Raw genomic sequence first — 17,582 nt, 5'->3', positions numbered from 1 at the left:
ACTCAGGCTCGGCTGGAATCCTTTTCCCGACAGACAAATGGAGCAGAGTCGCACCTGCCCGCTCCGCCTGAAGCCCTTTTCCTGACAGACAAAGCCGGACGCGGCTCCCGCTGAGGGGCGAGACCGGAGCTCCGCCTGGGGAACAGCCCAGCCCCTCTCCCGTCCCGCCCCGCCGCGGGCGCGGAGCTGTGCGGGGCCGAGCAGAGCTATGCGGGGCCGAGCGGAGCTGTGCGGGGTCGGGCAGGGCTGGACGGGGCCGAGCAGAGCTGTGCGGGGCCGAGCAGAGCTGTGCGGGGCCGGGCAGGCTGGGCGGGCCGGGCAGGGCTGGGCAGGCCGGGCAGGGCCGGGCGGGGCTAAACGGGACTGTGTGGGGCGGGCAGGGCCGGGCGGAGCTGTGCGGGGCCGGGCGGAGCTGAGAGGGGCCGGGCGGGGTTGTGCGGGGCCGGGCGGGGCTGAGAGGGGCCGGGCGGGGCTGGCTCGGCCGGGCGGGGCTGGCTCGGCCGGGCTCGGGATGCTCGGGGAGCGCGATGGAGCCGGCTGAGGGCTGGGACCCGTACGGGCGGCCGGCCCGGCGCACGCAGTGGCTGGTGAGCGCCCTCGCCTACCACTACGGGCTGGACCGCGGCGTGGAGAACGAGATCGTGGTGCTGGCCACCGGGCTGGACCAGTACCTGCAGGAGATCTTCCACCACCTGGACTGCGCCGGGGCCGGCCGCATCCCCGGCGAGGATTTCCGCACGCTGTGCCAGGTGCTGGGGCTGGAGGAGGCGGCGGAGCCCGAGGAGTGCGCGGGGCTGTGGGACGGGCTGGCGGCCGGGCTCACCTTCCGGCAGTTCCACGCGCGGCTCTGCGGGCTCTTCAGCACCCGTGCGGGCGGGGCCGAGCCGCGCCTGCCGCTCGGCCGGGACAGCGAGCACATCGAGACCCAGATCCGGCTGCGCAGCCCCCGCCGCCGCCGCCGCGGGCACCCCCCGGCCGGGCGGGCGGCTCTGGAGCGGCGGCCGGCGGGGCCCTGCTCCCCCGAGTGCTACGAGGAGATCGTGGCGCTGGAGCAGGCCGAGGACCGCATCGCCAAGCTGGAGGAGGAGAACGGCAGCCTGCGGGAGCTGGTGGAGGACATGCGGGCCGCCCTGCAGAGCAGCGATGCGCGCTGCCTGGCGCTGCAGGTGAGTGCGGGGCTCTCCCGCTCCCCTCTGCGGCTGTCAGGAAAGGGTTTCGGGGTAAGCTCCGTTTGTCCGTCAGGGAAAGGATTCCAGCCGAGCCTGAGCTCCAAGTGTGTTTCTGACTTCATAACTAACTTACCTCTGGTTCCTCTTTAACGCAAGTGAAAAGACAGCACCGCAGAATCCAGTCTGACGAGTAACACTGGGGAACAAGTGACTGGTTCAGTCTATTAAGAAAGATGCTGCTCTTGTAAATCCAGTGTTGATAAGCCCTGTGCCCCCAGCGTGATGGATAAAACGAGTTATGGCATAGACGGGGGTTGCTCTTTCATCCTCGGCATTAACTTTTTAGCAAAGTTTGGTTACACGGAGGCTTTAAGGACAAATGCTGCGTTTTCACCAGTGTGACATTATATGTGGTGAAGGATAGGCTGAAAAGCACCCTGCTGAAAGTGTAGGGGACTTCAAGTGTGTAATACCACTGTTCAAGTGCACATGCACAGGCAGTTATATACTGGTTATGCATCATTACAGGGCTCTTTCCTAAAGTCAGAAAGAACTTTTGGGTTCTTACCTGTACAAGCACATGCAGTGTCTCAATCATAAATGCCTCGGAAACATTAGAAGTGTGTTTTGTTCAGAGTGTGGTCATGGGAGTTCAGTGCTGGAGCCAGTTCTGCAGACAGGCTGATGAATAGTCTCTAGCTCCTCTGCAGAGCCCCATTAATTCTGGGGCTGGTTCCTGGTGGTTCTGCTGTACTGGCCATACATACTTAGCAGCAGTTAAATTACTCTGGCATGAAATAGCGTGGAACAGGCAGAGCAGTGAAGGGCAGATTTCCCTGGTTGTTCTGGTGGGTCTGATCAGGTCAGATTTCACACTAACACAGCACTCACAGAACTCTGCTCCACATGTGACACTGCCATTTCCATGAGCTGGCTGTGCCTCCTCACTGTGTCCAGCGTGGCAGGTCAAAGCCACTTCTACATTTTCATCTGAAAGGGGAAAGGAAATGAGAAGCAAACACGAAGTCAGCAGTCAGAGAACCCAGAAAGAATCAGAAGGCCGTAGATGAGAGCTTGAGAACTCCCCCAGCTGCTCCCTGCTTGCTTCTACTGAACACTTCGACTTAATTGCAGATTTTTTTTTCAGAACTCTACTTGCCTTCTGAGGACAGACCATAGTAATGGCATTAAAGCTATACAGACACTTGTGCAATAACCTAATAACAAATAGTTTGAAAATTAAATTTATAGATACGTATTAAAAAATACTTTCCAGAGATTTTCTTGTCTCTCTGTTTCAAAGGTAAGTAGCTTATTAGTTGCTGATCAGCTATATGTGATTGAAAAACCCCAAAAACTACAATCCCAAGATTTTAAGTCTTGATAAAATGTCAGCTGCTTTAGGACACATTAATTTCTCCTGCTCTCTGCTCCTGGTGGTTACAGGTGGGGCTGCGGAAGAGCCATGCCAACCACAGGGAAGAGGGGACCTGTTCCATCGGGAGTAAGGGACCATTCACACAGAACCACTCCCAGAGCAAGTGCCTGCAAAGCGTCCTGAAGGAAATGGAGCTCATCCGGAGCTCCAGGGATGGGCAAATCGAAGAAGCAATCAGGTTCAACCAGGAGCTGGAGAGGGAGCTGAAGAGCTCCCAGGAAGCCCTGGCCAGCCTGGAGGACTGCAACCGTAACCTGAAGAGGGAGCAGGCAGAAATGAGGAGGAAGGTGGAGGAGGCGAGACACGCCGTCCTGAACAGCCTTGGCAAGGTGAGGGAGCTGGAGGTGAAAGCCAACGAGGTGCCACGTCTGCAAACACACATCCAGCAGCTGGAATCGGAACTGCAGCACTACAGGTGAGTCTGAGTCCATCAAAAGTGCCTGTAAAGTCACAAAGTTTGAAAAATCACTGTTTGGGGCTTATTAAATGTCTCCAAGTACATCTTGTAAAATCTAGCCAGAGGGAAATGAGAAGCTGCTTATCCATCTTCTTGGTAGGGATCCGTAAGAGAGCTGGGAGCGTTCAGTGGGAGGGAGGCCAAAGTAAGGGCGCTGATCTGCAGAGAGCTGAAGTTACTCCTCAAACACACAGCAACAGGACTCAGTAATGTCTCAAAAGGACATCATAATGCTTCAAGAAAGCCCAAAACGAATCGCTGACACTCCTTCAGAAGACATTTCCAACACACTTCTTTTTTTTAAAGTATTTCCTGCTCGTTAGGTCACATCCAAAGCCAGCTGTGAGCAGATGGCTGACACTCCATGTCCCGGGAAAGCCCAGGAAAAACTTGTCATAGGAACTGGGGGAAAGCACACAGGGCCAACTTTTGGCCAGTGCTTTTAAACTGCTGTGTCTTCACTGCTACTTCACTGACAGAATAGGTAATACTCCAGAAGAGAGAAACTGAAACTTTCCTAAATCCACAAAATAACATAGTGGGAATCTCAAACAAAAAATACGTTATCCAACTAAATCCCACTTTTGTGATAACATAAATAAACATTTCCAAAAGTCAGAAAGTTGGTCATGAATTTAATAGTTCACTGGTTTTGTTGCTTTTTATCTCAGACAAAACTTCACTCATTGAGGTTAGGCTTTTCTGTTTCAAATTGACCTATGGATCAACATCTAATTTATATTTTCACTGACCCACAGCAAAGCCAATATTTATATGTATTTTTACCAACTGTACTAAAGTTAGTATTTTAATACATCGTGTATTCTGAACTCTCAAACTTACACTTCCTCTGTTTGCTTATAAGAAGAATTCATAGTGAGTTATTTGTGGCTTTGTAGCTATTGTACTGTTTTATGAAGTGAGGAAATTCTAAAAATAAGCATTTTATCCAGTGTCTTTCTGTAAGCATTGTGTATGTTAATACCTGTGTGGTTGCAGAAGATAAAAGCATTTATTTAAACATCTCTAGGATTTAAAAAAACACTGTGAGAGCACGTAATGTCCAAGATGACTGTCAGGGATATCTGGATAAATGAGAAAACTCTTAGTGTTAGGAGGGACCACACTGCTTGTCTAGTCCCGTGTTCTCCCTGGCATGAGCACCAAACACTTCTTGTCCTGCAGATTTGCTTTTCCCAAGTATGATGAAGGATAAAAGAATCCCCTTTAAACAGGTAGTGACGAATGAGTTGAAGGCAAAAAGGAATGTCAGCTGGGCCTTGCAGAGCAGGAACTTCATGGGTTACATCAACACATGAACCGTGAGTTTAAAAATGCAAATTACATGTTGCTTGTCAGATAACCTTCATTTGTAATATTTATTTTTAAATTGCATGCTAATTTAAAGGGAGTGTAAAGCTCAGGAATGGTGCTGGACTGACCACTGGGCAACTACACCCCTTCTTTAATCCCATAGTACATTGACCAGGCCAGTTTCCACCCTTTCAGATTCTCTGCTGGCCATAAAGCACTTCCATCTCCCCATCCATGTAATACAGCTCTTGGATCAAGCAGTTTCAGAGGCACTTGCTGAGGACTGTGATTGGCATGCCTGTGGTCACATTCCATCGTCAGTGGAATGCCCCCATTCCACACGTTCCACAGGGCAGCACAGAGGTGCCCAAAGTGGCAGGAGGTGTTTCAGTTGGGCAGTGCAGAGCTCTGTGTTGCTGTGGGGAAGCAGTTTGACACCAGCTGTCTCTGCTCCACACAGCTGAGGTGCTGCTGAGGGGAAGCTGCAGAGTTGGGCGAGGTGTGGAGATGGAGGGAGAGCTGCTGTGCCCCCTGTCCTGTGTCAGTGCAGCGTTACCCAGGCCGGTCTGTGCTGAGGTACAGACTCACTCCAGTGAGCAGCTGTCTCCACTGCCAGGTGCCACACAGAGTTTGGGAGCAAGATCTAGGCTTGGCAAGAACTAGTGCTGGGAGGGAGCAGTGGAGGGAAATGGGTGGGGATTTGAGTATCCTGCAGAGAGCATTGAAGATTGCAGGGCTGTCTCCTGAGAATTCACCTTAACTGGCTTGGTCTGCCACAGGTTTACTCCAGCTAAAGGCTCATTCCTTCCAGAGAGGATCATATTTGAGTCCAGTCTCTGAGCTTTACATGCTGCTCCTATTTATAGTTCCATATTTATAAAGGAAATTCAGTGTCTGAATACAAAAGGGTTTAGAAAGTGGGGCAAGTCCCACTTTTATGCAGTGCTGCCCATGGAGTTATTCTCATTTTGTACCGGGGCACTTGATTTCATTTTCCCAGGTACAGTTCTTTTCAGCTGTTGTTACTGAAGCTCGGCTGTTCCATTTATGGATTACTTTTCCAGTTTCTCAGGATGCTACTGGGACTAACCTCCAAACTGTTCATTCCCTCCCAGCTTGGAGGTCGTTGCACACTTGTAATTCCTCTTTCAAAAGCTGGAAGCCCAAATGAACACACTGGTGAGGTCCCTTCCCTTGATAAGACTCTATCTGAGGACAAATCATTACCAGCTATTCCCTAAACTCCCTTTTTTTCCCCACTAAGTTTTGCTCCAGCTCAAGGTGACACCATCCATGTATTCTAATATAGTCCTATGACTTATAAGTACTGTTTATGGGAATGCCACATGTAATAATGTTACTACAATTGAAATGTCACATCTCCTCCTTCTTTTTATCCATTCAGCCATTTTCCCTGTCAGAAAAGGAAATTAGATTGGTGTGACATGAATTGTTCTTGTCAAATATAAGTTGGCTCTGTTTTCTATACTACATTGTAGGTGGCTTAAAAACTGATCACTTAATAAAGTTTATGGATTCTTTTTTTCTTTAATAGCATTGGAGAGAATAAAAGAATTTAACAAACTTTTTTTTTTTGATCCCAGTGTAACAAATAAAAAGAAAGGTCATTTAGAATTGAAATACACTTCATAATAGAGACTTCACAGAGGGTTTATGTTGCTGCATTAATCAGCAGCAGAGTAATTACATAGGTCAGTGGAAAGGGTCATAAAATACCAAAAATGCTTCCCATATGCATGGTCTGTCTCCCAAATTACTTAATTATCCATCAGCATTTATATGTGTTAATGAGTAGGAATCCTTTATGCATGGAATGCAGAGGCTTGTTTCCTCCCCTCATATTCTTCTATAAATATGAAGATCGAGGCCTCTGGCATAATCTTCTCCATTTATTTATTTCATCAGTGTTAAAATTTTCTAAAAACTTGTGCTTTGGGTTATCTTACATTGGAAATAGTTCCATTTTTCTTTTCTTTCAGGAGACAGTGTCCTGATCTTTTCAATAATTTCTCAGGTTGTCATTTACTCTGCAAAATGTAACAGGATGGACCAAATCAATAATCCAAGAACAGGGGAGGAATATGGAAATATTCCTGACTGGTACAGAATCAGCTCCATTAAGTGAAGAAGGAAAAGCCCTAGGAAGGAAACATTAATGCACAAAAGAAGGTGTCTATAGCAGGTTATTTCCAGTTGGAATGACAATGCATGTTCCATACTTAGGCATTCTAGAACTGTTCTATTTTAAAAATTAGACATTAAATAAAAAAAATATGGACATTTTCTGCTTGACTATTGTCATCAATACCAACTGTTTGCTGGTTGTGAGGTGAAAGGTGGCAAGTTGTTTCAGATGGCCCCAAAGTTGAATGGAGGCAGTGGGTGCTCATGTTCACCACACAAAAGCCTGGACAGACCTGCAGATGATAAATATGTCCTTGGCCAAGAGCAGTGGCAGGCAGGGAGCATGCACTGATGGCAGCAGGAATGAGGACAGTCAGGGAACTGAGCTCGTGGAGAGTAAAATGAAATGGTCCTTTACAGAACCTCACCTGTAGAAGCACTCAGATTGTTGGGGGTGAACTCATGTCACCTCATTTTATTTCCTAATTCTGCTTGGACACGTTATTGTTTTCTACTTAGGACTGTGAGAAGTTATGTATTACATAGAACTCTACCTAAAAAAACACAGAACTTCAAGTTTTTAAAGAAGTTAATAATAACAGTAAATATGTTAATATTAAATGTAATATAAACAGTAAATATGTTAATAATAACAGTAAATATATTATCATCATCTGAAGCTTAGATTACTGGCAAGTCTCATAGTAGAATTGTAAGCTAAGCAAGCAAATCAGATTACTGTCATTGGGAACACCTTAAAGGTACTTTAAACACTTTAAAGTTTGATTACCCAAGAAGGGATAATGAATGATATTGTTTTATATGGTAGAGACAACTGTACAGAGCAATTTAAATACATTAACTTGGCATTGAAAAAATTGTATAGCATCTCTTTCTATCTTTTCTATCTACCCTCTAGAAGGGGTAGTTTTATTTCAAATGCAAGGGCTGTTCTGTGCCCTCCTGCACAGCTGCCTGTTAAAGCTGTCTCCTCCCCCCTTCCCTGCAGAATTTGCATCATTCTGACCCCTCCTGTACCAGAGAGGTTATTTTCTCTCTGAGGGTGTGTACTCAGTGTTTCTGCAGCCTTGGATTAGTGCCTGGAAGTTCAGCCAGCAGCTTGGTGTCCCCCAGGGTGACAGCCGTGCACCTCCCTCCTTGCTCTGGCTGCCCTGGCTTTAGATGGTCTTTCCCCAAGAAAATACACACTTACTGCACAAACTTTCTGGGTGATCAGCATATTATCTATCTTGACTTATGCCAGCAAAATAGAAAGATTAGTTTCATATACAAACATAACTTTAAAGAGAAAGGTTACTCCCACAGCCCTTTCAAACCCAAGGACTGAACTCCCCATCAGGGACCCCTTGGAAAGCACATCCCCCGTAGCAGTCACTGACTCACTGGGGACAGTTCCCTGCTGGCTGCACAGCCACACACGTGTCCTCTCCCTGGTTCTTAAGCAAACCTGACAGGTTTGTAGCCCCTTCTGTGCTCCAGAGCACCTGCAGGAAGGGGCCTTGCCCAGAGCACTCTGGTTTTCCCACTCGACGTGACAGAGCTGCTCACACACCCTGAGACCAGAGCTGCTGGATCCCTCAGCATTCCTTTGCTGCCAGGAGTAACAGGAACATACTGGGCAGTAAATCTTCTCCTGCATGGAAGTTGGCCAGACCTCCCTAACAGAGGCTTCGAAGGGCCAGCTGCATTTTTAAAATTTATTCTTTCTGCAGGTCAGTTTTGTAAGATCAAGCAGTAATATATAAGCTCAGAGTGTAACCTGTGGTTTAACCGTGGCATATTTATGTTTTATCTCCCTGGATGTCACAGGTATTGACAAAAATCCAAACTAAAACCAGCAGGGCAAGATCCTGAGAGAACCAGAGTAGTGACAAGTGCTTCAGCCAGGCACCTAAACACACATTTTGTGTAAAATAGTTAAGGACTCCACTGAGCCCCTCCAGAGAGAAAATTTAAACAACTCAGCCGCCTGTATCTCAGGTGGGTTTAGCACACGTTATTTTGTGTCCTTTCACATAGATGACTCTGCAAATCAAACACTGCTGGTCATCCCTCAGGCATGGGAAGAATTCTGCATTCGTTTAAGCTTTTCTTTCTGCTGGAGGAATAAAAGGGAAGAAACTCAATTTTTCATTTTCTTCATAAAACTTAAAAATCACTTCATGAAAACGAGGAGTTAAGAAGCGGTTATTCCTTTTGCTCTTCATCTCACTTTCCTTCAGGACACAAACCAGACAAGGTATTTGTAAGATACAAGCTGACTACCCAAGTTTTCAAACAGATTAAGCTAATTTGTCTTGCTAAACTAGTCTGCTCTCAGAATATGGCAGGATTAATGACCTGCAGGGGAGGAGGCCTTATCTCTTGAATACATCCCAGAACAGCCAATGATGTAACAAGATGAGTCACCCTTTGTTTGAGGAAAAACTTGTGGATGTTACGCAAAACAACCCCCAAATTCAACAAAAAGCCTTTTAAATTTATTTACTGGGAACAAAAAAGAAAAGGATGGAATCATGAAATCTGGAGCAGTGCCCTCAAACCTGTCCTCTGATTTGCAGGTAATATGTTCTGTCTCGGCAGTTTGCTTCAAACAGGTGTCTGATGGAGTTGGCCACCCAGAGAAAGGAATACCAGATGCACAGGGCAACTCTTCTACTGCATCATAACTTCAGTTCTCAAAGAGCTCCTCTGTGTAATATAAACACTAAATCATCTGGAGACCTGGGAAAATATTTAAAGTAAATTAATTGGCTCCATGACTTCGCTGGGAACTTGCCATAATACAAACTCACAGCCAGGCAAAGTTCTTAAACCCCATCCCCAGGATAGCACAGCCAAGATCAAAAGACTTTAAATACCATCATGTTCCTTAGGAACTGCCAGGAACTGAGGGAGACAGGCAGTGTTTAGAACTGCCTGCACTCTGAGCAGGCTGGGGGGTGAGCTAATAAATGTCACCGAGGTGAGGAAATACAGTAAAGGCAATTTCTGTACTTTCAGTGACACAGTCATTCAGCAGTCCTGCAAATATTTGTTCATTTTACTGCTCCCCAGAGTCTGGATTCCTGCTGAATCACTGCCCCTGGTTACTGTACTTTCTCTTCCCTTCGTTCTCCAGTGTATCTGTTCAACTTTATCAGCATATCTCATCTGCCTGCTTAGCAGAGTGATTAAAATCCAGATTGGTCTCTGCCTCTCTCATGAGTGGTTTTAGCTGGCATTTCCCTGGGTGTGCCTGGCACTCTCTATCTCAGCTGTCCAGAGCTGCAGCCACTGAAACAGCCCAAGGAAAACTGCAGTCACAGCCTAAGGGTAATGCTGCCCTCAAACCAGAGAAACAGCTGGAAAATAATGCCCTGAACCATAAATAAACCTGATTAAACGCCCCTGATCCTAAAGATTCACATTCTGAGATCATCCCAAATTGGATTTTCAATTGGAAATTCAAACACAGACTGAGATTTGGGGGCCAGAGGGGAAGGAGGAGGGCAGGAGGAGGAGCTGGTCAAAGTATTTGCTCAGGTCCTTTATAGAGAGGAGATATCCATCTGGCAGCAGGGTTGGAACTACATGATCTTTAAGGTCCCTTCCAACCCAAACCACTCTATAATTCTATGATATTTTCATAATTCCAGATGTGGAACAATCTGTGTGCTCCAGTCAAGCAACCTGAAAGCTGTAAAATACATCAAGAGACTGGCTTTAGTCCAGAGACCATCTTTTATCTTTGAAAAAAGGAATTTTGTATACATTTTTGTAGCTTTTCATAATGCCCCTGTGAAAATCTGGCAAATTCTGATAAATCTGAACAGATATCCCTTAAAGGATCACAAAGGTGCAGCTCAGCTTTAGAGAAAACAGTAAGCATGGGCTGAAGCTTGACAATTGTTGCAGGTATCTGTATCCCAGGGTGCTGCCTGTGTTCTGTTCACCATTTCAGATTGGAAGGTACTTTAAAAACCAGAAATGGTTGGTCAATAAATGCCAGATGTCAGCTCTGAGCACAACACATGTTTAGAAATTCACTTCTGTGTAACAAGTAACCTCAGCCTCCACAGCATCCTTCTTAAAACCATGTGAAAAATAAGGTGTGGAGGCTGTGACTGACTGGGTGTTGCAGTCCCTCCTTGTTTGGGGAGAAAAATACTCTCTGAAGGGTGTCTGAGCTTCAGGTGCCAATTGCCATCCCAGCACACATCATCCATTTCAGGAGCAGAGGTGCCCAGGGTTTTAGGAATCAGATTTCAGTGGGAAGCACCCAAACCTTCCAGAATAAAAATCAGGCCCTGGGCTTTGTTTTGTGGAGTCTCTGTTCACAGCAGAGTGTCTCAGGACAGGTTCATGGTATCCCATTAATCATAACACCAAAATTTCTGGGATTCACAGCACATCTGCTCTGCTTTTACTCTCCGTGCTTGACCCCATCACAAGTCCTTGGCAGCACCCTAAGCACCCAGAGGGTTTGGGAGCTGTTTAAACCACTTGCATATTCAGGTTACATCAGGCAAGATTTCACAAAGACAAAAATAAAAGGAAAAGCAGAAAAATGATGGCGCTTTTTTTTTTTTTATTTGGATGCTTTCTTGCTGAATTGTTTTGATTTTTCCCATCTGAATAACATTAATAAATTTCAAAATATCACTTTAAGACACACAGAATCAATAAAATGAAATATTTCATTTTGGTTCCATGTTGAGGAGACAGTTTCCCTAGATGAAAGATACTTTTCCCTCAGATTTCAAAGTCAACCAAACAAAAACAACCAACCAAACAAACAAAAATCCCAAAACCAATCAAACAAAAATTTGAACTATTATAAGCAAAAGTTAGAAGAGAAGCTGCTCCTTAGTCTGCAAGATCTGTGTTTCCATCAATGAATCCACATGGCTCTGCCTAATTTCCAAAGCTATCCCCATTTCCAAGAGACAATTCCTTCAGTAGAGGAAAAAGAATAAGAAACCCAAAAGTAAGAATGCTCTCAGCTTATACTGTCAGTGAGAATTGGCTGTGCTGCTGGAGCCTGGCTGGGATGGGATGTATTTTTCAGAAGTCTGTGAAATATTCCCAGCCCTGGCAGGATATTCCTGGGTAAATGCACTCACTTTGAACAGAAGACCTTCCAGTGTAGCCAGGGCTTGGTGTCTTTCAGGAAAGTTATGATTAATCTCAGATTTACATACCAGGTTTATTCTTGTGCTGTCTGTCTTACTCTTGCTACTTTTCCCCCTCTCCCATCGTGCCCTGCCTGCTTTGCTCTCTTTGGTTTGGGGTTGTTTGCTCATCACGGTTTACAGTTTCCAAATGATGCTTCAAATGCATTTAAAACCAGGAATCTTTAAAAAGTAAGTAAGTTTAAGGCTTTTTAGGTAAATACTATGCAGTATATGAATGACCTAAGCTCTGAATTCATATCAAAAAATCATCATTAAGGATCTAAGATCTTGAGAGTTCTGAGGTGTAAACACCTGTATTTTACATAATTCAGAGGAACTGTCAATCTCTAAGGCTTGCCACTTGCTGTGAAGTATTAAAAGTCACTTATATTTAAATTGCAGTTCTCCAACCTTATCAGTTAATGCTCTGCTTCTGCAAACAGCAATGTCTTGCATCAAACAAGGCTTTTCTTCCAGTTAGGGTACAGTTTGCTTATAATCTAAATTACCTTTTTAATAAATTATGTTCTTTCTAGAACAGAACATTATTAATGCTGGAAAGGCAGCAATTATTTCTTCCTCTTCCAGTAGAGTGAGCTTTTCCATGGCAGGCTCCCACGGACTGGATAAATCCATGGAGCTCAGCTTTGTGAACGAGTGCAGGAGTCACCAGCAGGCAACTGATGCTTTGCTGCCTCATGTACTCGAGTCAAGACTTTAATTCTGTTAATCTGCATTCACCCTGTCATGACATAGGAAACAAACAGCAAACAACCCCGAACCAAAGCAGAGCCCGCAAAGACACCCCGGTTTGTCCGTGAGTGCCTGCGGGGCAGGGCTGAACCTCCACCCTTCCCTTCCCGGGGCTCTGGGAAGAAAGGCGAGGCCGTGGGGAGCAGGAGGGGGAAGAAAGAGCAGTTGTGCTCATTACCCTGAGAAAGGAGCTGTCAAAGCATCGCCTTTCACCCTCGCTGCCCCTCCAGCCGTGCCGTGCCCCGGGAGGGGAGGCGGGAAGGGAGCGGTGGGTGAGGGCATGAACAAAGCGGGCTGTGGGGAGGGAAGGGGCCCAGCCCAGGCAGCTCTGGGGACCCTGCGTGTCCTTGGGGCCACGGCGGGCTCACACCCCCCTCCTTCGGCAGCTCTGACCCACCCGGGGGTCCTGCGTGGAATCGGGATGTCCATCCGTGCTCCAGGGAACGGGATGGTCCTCGGGATGTTCCGAGCTCGGTTCTGTGCTCAGGGAACGGGATGGTCCTCGGGATGTTCCGAGCTCAGTTCTGTGCTCAGGGAACGGGATGGTCCTCGGGATGTTCCGAGCTCGGTTCTGAGCTGCAGGGACAGGGGCAGCTGCAGGTGCAGGAGGTGTGAACTGGGAGGCTGGGCTGTTCTGGACTCAGTTCTGAGCTGCAGGGTCAGGGGCAGCTGCAGGAGGTGTGAACTGGGAGGCTGGGCTGTTCTGGACTCAGTTCTGAGCTGCAGGGACAGGGGCAGCTGCAGGAGGTGTGAACTGGGAGATTGGGCTGTTCTGGACTCAGTTCTGAGCTGCAGGGACAGGGGCAGCTGCAGGAGGTGTGAATTGGGAGATTGGGCTGTTCTGGACTCAGTTCTGAGCTGCAGGGTGCAGCTGCAGCTGCAGGAGGTGTGAACTGGGAGGCTGCTGAGTGCACACAAACCCGGGCACGGCGTTGTTCCCAAAGCAGGGCTGTGCAGGCTCCACCACGACAACAGGCAGAGGCCCCAGCTCACTTGCAGCTGATCCTCCTGCTCTCCTTCTTCACCTCTTCCTCCAGAATCTCGGGCAGTGTTTGAATTTCCGGTTTGGGATTATCTCATAACACGAGTCCTTAAGATCAGATGCATTTATTTTTTGTAAAGGTAAGCAAACCAATGCTTTTGGGTTTTGGTTTGTGTTTTAACCAAGCTTAAAATGAAGCAACTCTTCAGTGACGCAGGTCCTCCCAGGACCCTGGGAACATGTGCTGCTTTGCCATGCTTTGCAAAAATGCATTATTTTTTCAGTTACTTTATAAGTGAAACTGTAAATCCATGAATGGACCCAAAATATAACTTATAAAGTGCCAGGTCAGTGCTATAAAACAGGCATAAAGAAGTTTATCTGGTTTAGATTGTGTATCCCTAAATTTAAAGGGCCTGCCCTTCCTCCTTGATTAAACAAATGGAAAAAACTTGGTGGATGATGTACATTATATATTCATTACAGATTTTAGATTTAAAAAATTAATTTGTGCTTTAAAAACTGTTTAAATCCATGATATATCAGGATGTCTGTGTCTCATTAAACACACTGCAGAAGAGATCATCAATCAGAGGTGAGTTTGAATTAATCTCTGGAATTAAAAGCAGGAAAGTTCCAGCTCAGTAATTTGATTCATGTCTCCACTAAAAATGCATTTGAATCACAAAGCTTGGATTCAGATCAGAATATCCACTGAGGGGGAGCTGGATATGTAACTTTGGTTTTATCCTAATTCCAACCAGCACTGGTAGTCTGGAAACATGTTTTCTTGGGGCTGTATTTTAGTTCACAGGCTTTATATCACATGGTAAGGAAAGCTACAATAATGTGATTATCATTTGATTTTTAGGTAAAATAATACTGAAAATAAAAAATTTAAAATTACTCAATTAGTCAAGGCGTGAAAAAAACCAGGATCAGCTGTGAAGAATTTTAGAATAATCTGAGGACAGTGAGTGACCACATAAATGAAAACTGATGCATTTTGGGGGCAGGGTGGGAAATGAAACCAAACCCAACCTCAAACAGCACTTCCAGCTTCAGTGGAACAGATACAGTGCTGAACTCAGACCTTGTTACAACTGCTGAAGAATTACATCTTTGAGCTGTATAACTCTAGGAATGTATCCCCCAAGCTGTGGAGCAGCTTCCTGCAAGGGGCTTGGCCTGAGGAAAGGTTACAGGGTTAAGAAAGCAGCTGAAATACCAATTAAAAAAACCTCTCAGGGGGTGTGAGACAGAAAGGTGGCATCTCCACCTGAGTCACCATGGATATGACTGAAACACTGCAGAGTGCCAGGGCAGGGCTAAGGATGCTCCAGGTACATGAACAGCAGGGGAAATGCATCTGTAGGTGTTGTCTTTGAGCTTCTCATTTTACATAAAGTGACAAAATAGGAGTTTGACTTTAGAAGTGGTTTCACCTGCAGGAATCCCAGGCTGCAGCTCTGAGAATGAGGCCTGTGTCACATCTGCCATGGCAGAGGACCCATGATCTGAGCTTAGCTCTAACTCAGACTTCAACCCAGAGCTTGGGATTCTTTTCCTGCACATCAACCTCCCCTTCTAAAGCACTGCTGTAATGACCACAGCAGGAGGCAGCTGTTGCCCACATTACTTACTGGTTCTGCCATTCCCTTTCAGATAGCAAAACATGACCTACAAGCTTAGAGATGCTGTTTAATTCTTTTGCAGCAACCACCTCGTTTAGATGCACAAATATCACTGATACCTAGAGATTAGCAAGGTTTAAAATGGATTAACTGTGTCTCTGGTAGGAAGAACTTCTGAGCTACAGAGATGAACATCAGCCAGAGTTTGGGAAAACCTCTGAACCCTCCATGAGAGCCAAACTCTGAGCTCAGCTCCAGACAAAACTGCCCCCTGTCAGCAACCTCACCCGGGATTTCTTGCCCACCCCTCCCAAGCTTGTGGGATATAATGAGTGGAATACAGGATGAGATAGCTGAAGAGTCCAACCAAAATCTAGTCTGACAAAACCCTGCACGAGTCCCTGCCTTCAGGTCAGGCTTTGCCATCCCAGATGCTGCCTGGGATGCCCATTGTCCATTCTCCCACCACTTAATTCATTCCCATTCAGCCTCCAGGGCTTCCCTGCCAGGCTGGGATCCAGCACAGCCCTTCAATGGAGATGTCAGGGTTTGTGTAAGAGCCAGCCAGGCCAACATGGCCAGGAGCCTTTTTATCCCTTCATGCCCACAGCAGAATTTAATCTGAGAAGCCAGGCTTAGTGTTTCTGACATGCTGGCACAGCAAATATTTCCCCACATAATTGAAAAAGATCATTTGTCAGAGTGCTGGCCCGGTGGTTACCAAGACAGCTGAGATGGGGGGGCAGGCAGAGCATTTCCAAAATACTATGTGTTTATCAGAAAGAAAATATGGACTTTAGTATTTCTCTGCCTTTGCCTTTCATGCTGGCTGAGGTCAGTTGGTATTTCTCTGTTCACATTTTCTCACCAAGTTGCTTGGTATGTGCATATATATGGAATATTAAAGATTCTGTTCAATAATGCAGAGGGCTGTGTGATACCATTCCCCATGTGTGAGGCAAGTGCCTTACCTACATCTGCCCACAAAGGCATGTTAAACTTGGTTTCTCACGCTCTGTTGGGCCTGTCAGGGAGAGAAAATGGTGTTCTGGAACCCTGGAAAGAGGGATTTTCCTCATTTCTAGTCCAGGTGGTCCTGAGATGGAAACACAGCATTATATCTCCTCGGAAAAAAGGAATGAAGGATTCCTGGGGAATCCTCTTTTCCTTTCAAAGCCCTGCAAGGGTGTAAGAACAGCCTGACTGTACCAGTGGAGGAGAACCAGGCAGGGAAGCTGGGCTGTAAAACAGAAAGCTTAAGCAGATTACATGGCTCGAGTTATTGACTGCACGGCCTTGCATTGTTCACTCCCAACCTTCCACCCCCAGCACCGCTTTGGGATGCAGAGAGCCGGGTTTCCAACAGTGCTGCTGCTCCCACAGAGTGGGCTTTTGTTAATCCCTGTCCTACAACCCTCCAGCTGCACCATCAGACTCGTTTTAACCATTGGGTAACTCGTGTCCCCTGAACGATTTCAATGGTTTAAGTGGTGAGACGGGAAAGTAACTTTGGGAAATAGATCTTGCTGCTTTGTTCTGTGCAAGTGTGGCCCAGGACTGATGGATATTTTGAACTCTGACATTCATGTTTGTTATTTCAGAAATCTGTTATTACAGGGGTTGCTCTGTCCTTGCCAGAACCAAAGATATAAAATACAGGCTATACCCTAAGTATTTCAGCCCCAGATAAATGTATATGTGATAAAGGAGCATGGTGTAATTACCTGTTTGGATTATTAAGAGAAACCTCATTGAAAATCTGTTCACATCAATGTATGTGTCTTGGCTGTGTGCTATGAATTCTGGAGAACTCCATCATGAATATCAAATACAGACAATTTAAAGAGCAAACAGTGATTTGGAAGAGCTACACTTGGACTAGATGATGGCTGTAGGTCTATTCCAACTGAACTATTCTCTTCTACAAGGGGAATTTGTCAGATTTTTAAGCACAGCATTGTAGTTTCCCCTTTCAGGAAATTTGGTTTTTAAAAATAAACTCTGTTTAATCAGATTTCAAAGTTGCAGGTCTGATCCCCACCAGGGGACAGGAGAAGTTTTCCTTTAAGGACTATTTTGTGCTTTTAACTTCAGAGACATTTTTCCCATTGTTAGAGGTGCTGTGCTGGCAAATAAGTATAAAAACATAAACCTATAAATTATAAAAAGTTGCAGGCACTGAATCCTTGGAAAGCTTTTAATGGCTAGAAAGTGAGTATCTTTCAAGCTGGCATCTCATGAGTTGTTAAGAATTCTCAGCTTAGATTTTCTCCTGTGATGATGCAGTGACATGAGCAGTCCCTGAGAGCAGCCCTGAACGGGGCAGCACCAGCAGAACTGCTTCAAAATCCAGTTTTCCTCCCAGAAACCAAACCCCTGGAGCAAAGGCTCTCCTGGAAGCAAAATGTCTTGCCCAGATGCAGTATTTCCAATTCAGTGGAGCAGAGCAAGAGACTCTGAGAGCCTGGAAATATTAAATACAATTCTTTCTTTAATCTGCTGTGAGACCTCTG

At 46.1% G+C, this 17,582-nt stretch overlaps 1 protein-coding gene across 1 annotated transcript in view; it reads left to right on the top strand.

Moving 5' to 3' along the window:
• The first annotated feature begins 527 nt into the window (after positions 1-527).
• The window catches only part of EFCC1 (EF-hand and coiled-coil domain containing 1), a 49,499-nt gene continuing 32,444 nt past the window's right edge, over positions 528-17,582 (top strand). The window contains exons 1-2 of the mRNA XM_050328294.1: positions 528-1,166; positions 2,616-3,022. Of these exons, the coding sequence (XP_050184251.1) occupies positions 528-1,166; positions 2,616-3,022 (1,046 nt within the window). The remainder of the gene's footprint in view (positions 1,167-2,615; positions 3,023-17,582) is intronic.

This window comes from Myiozetetes cayanensis, unplaced genomic scaffold (genome assembly GCF_022539395.1).
Source record: "Myiozetetes cayanensis isolate MyiCay16 unplaced genomic scaffold, myiCay2020 scf39, whole genome shotgun sequence".
Taxonomy (NCBI): Eukaryota; Metazoa; Chordata; class Aves; order Passeriformes; family Tyrannidae; genus Myiozetetes; species Myiozetetes cayanensis.
This window is presented reverse-complemented; position numbering and strand designations above follow the sequence as displayed.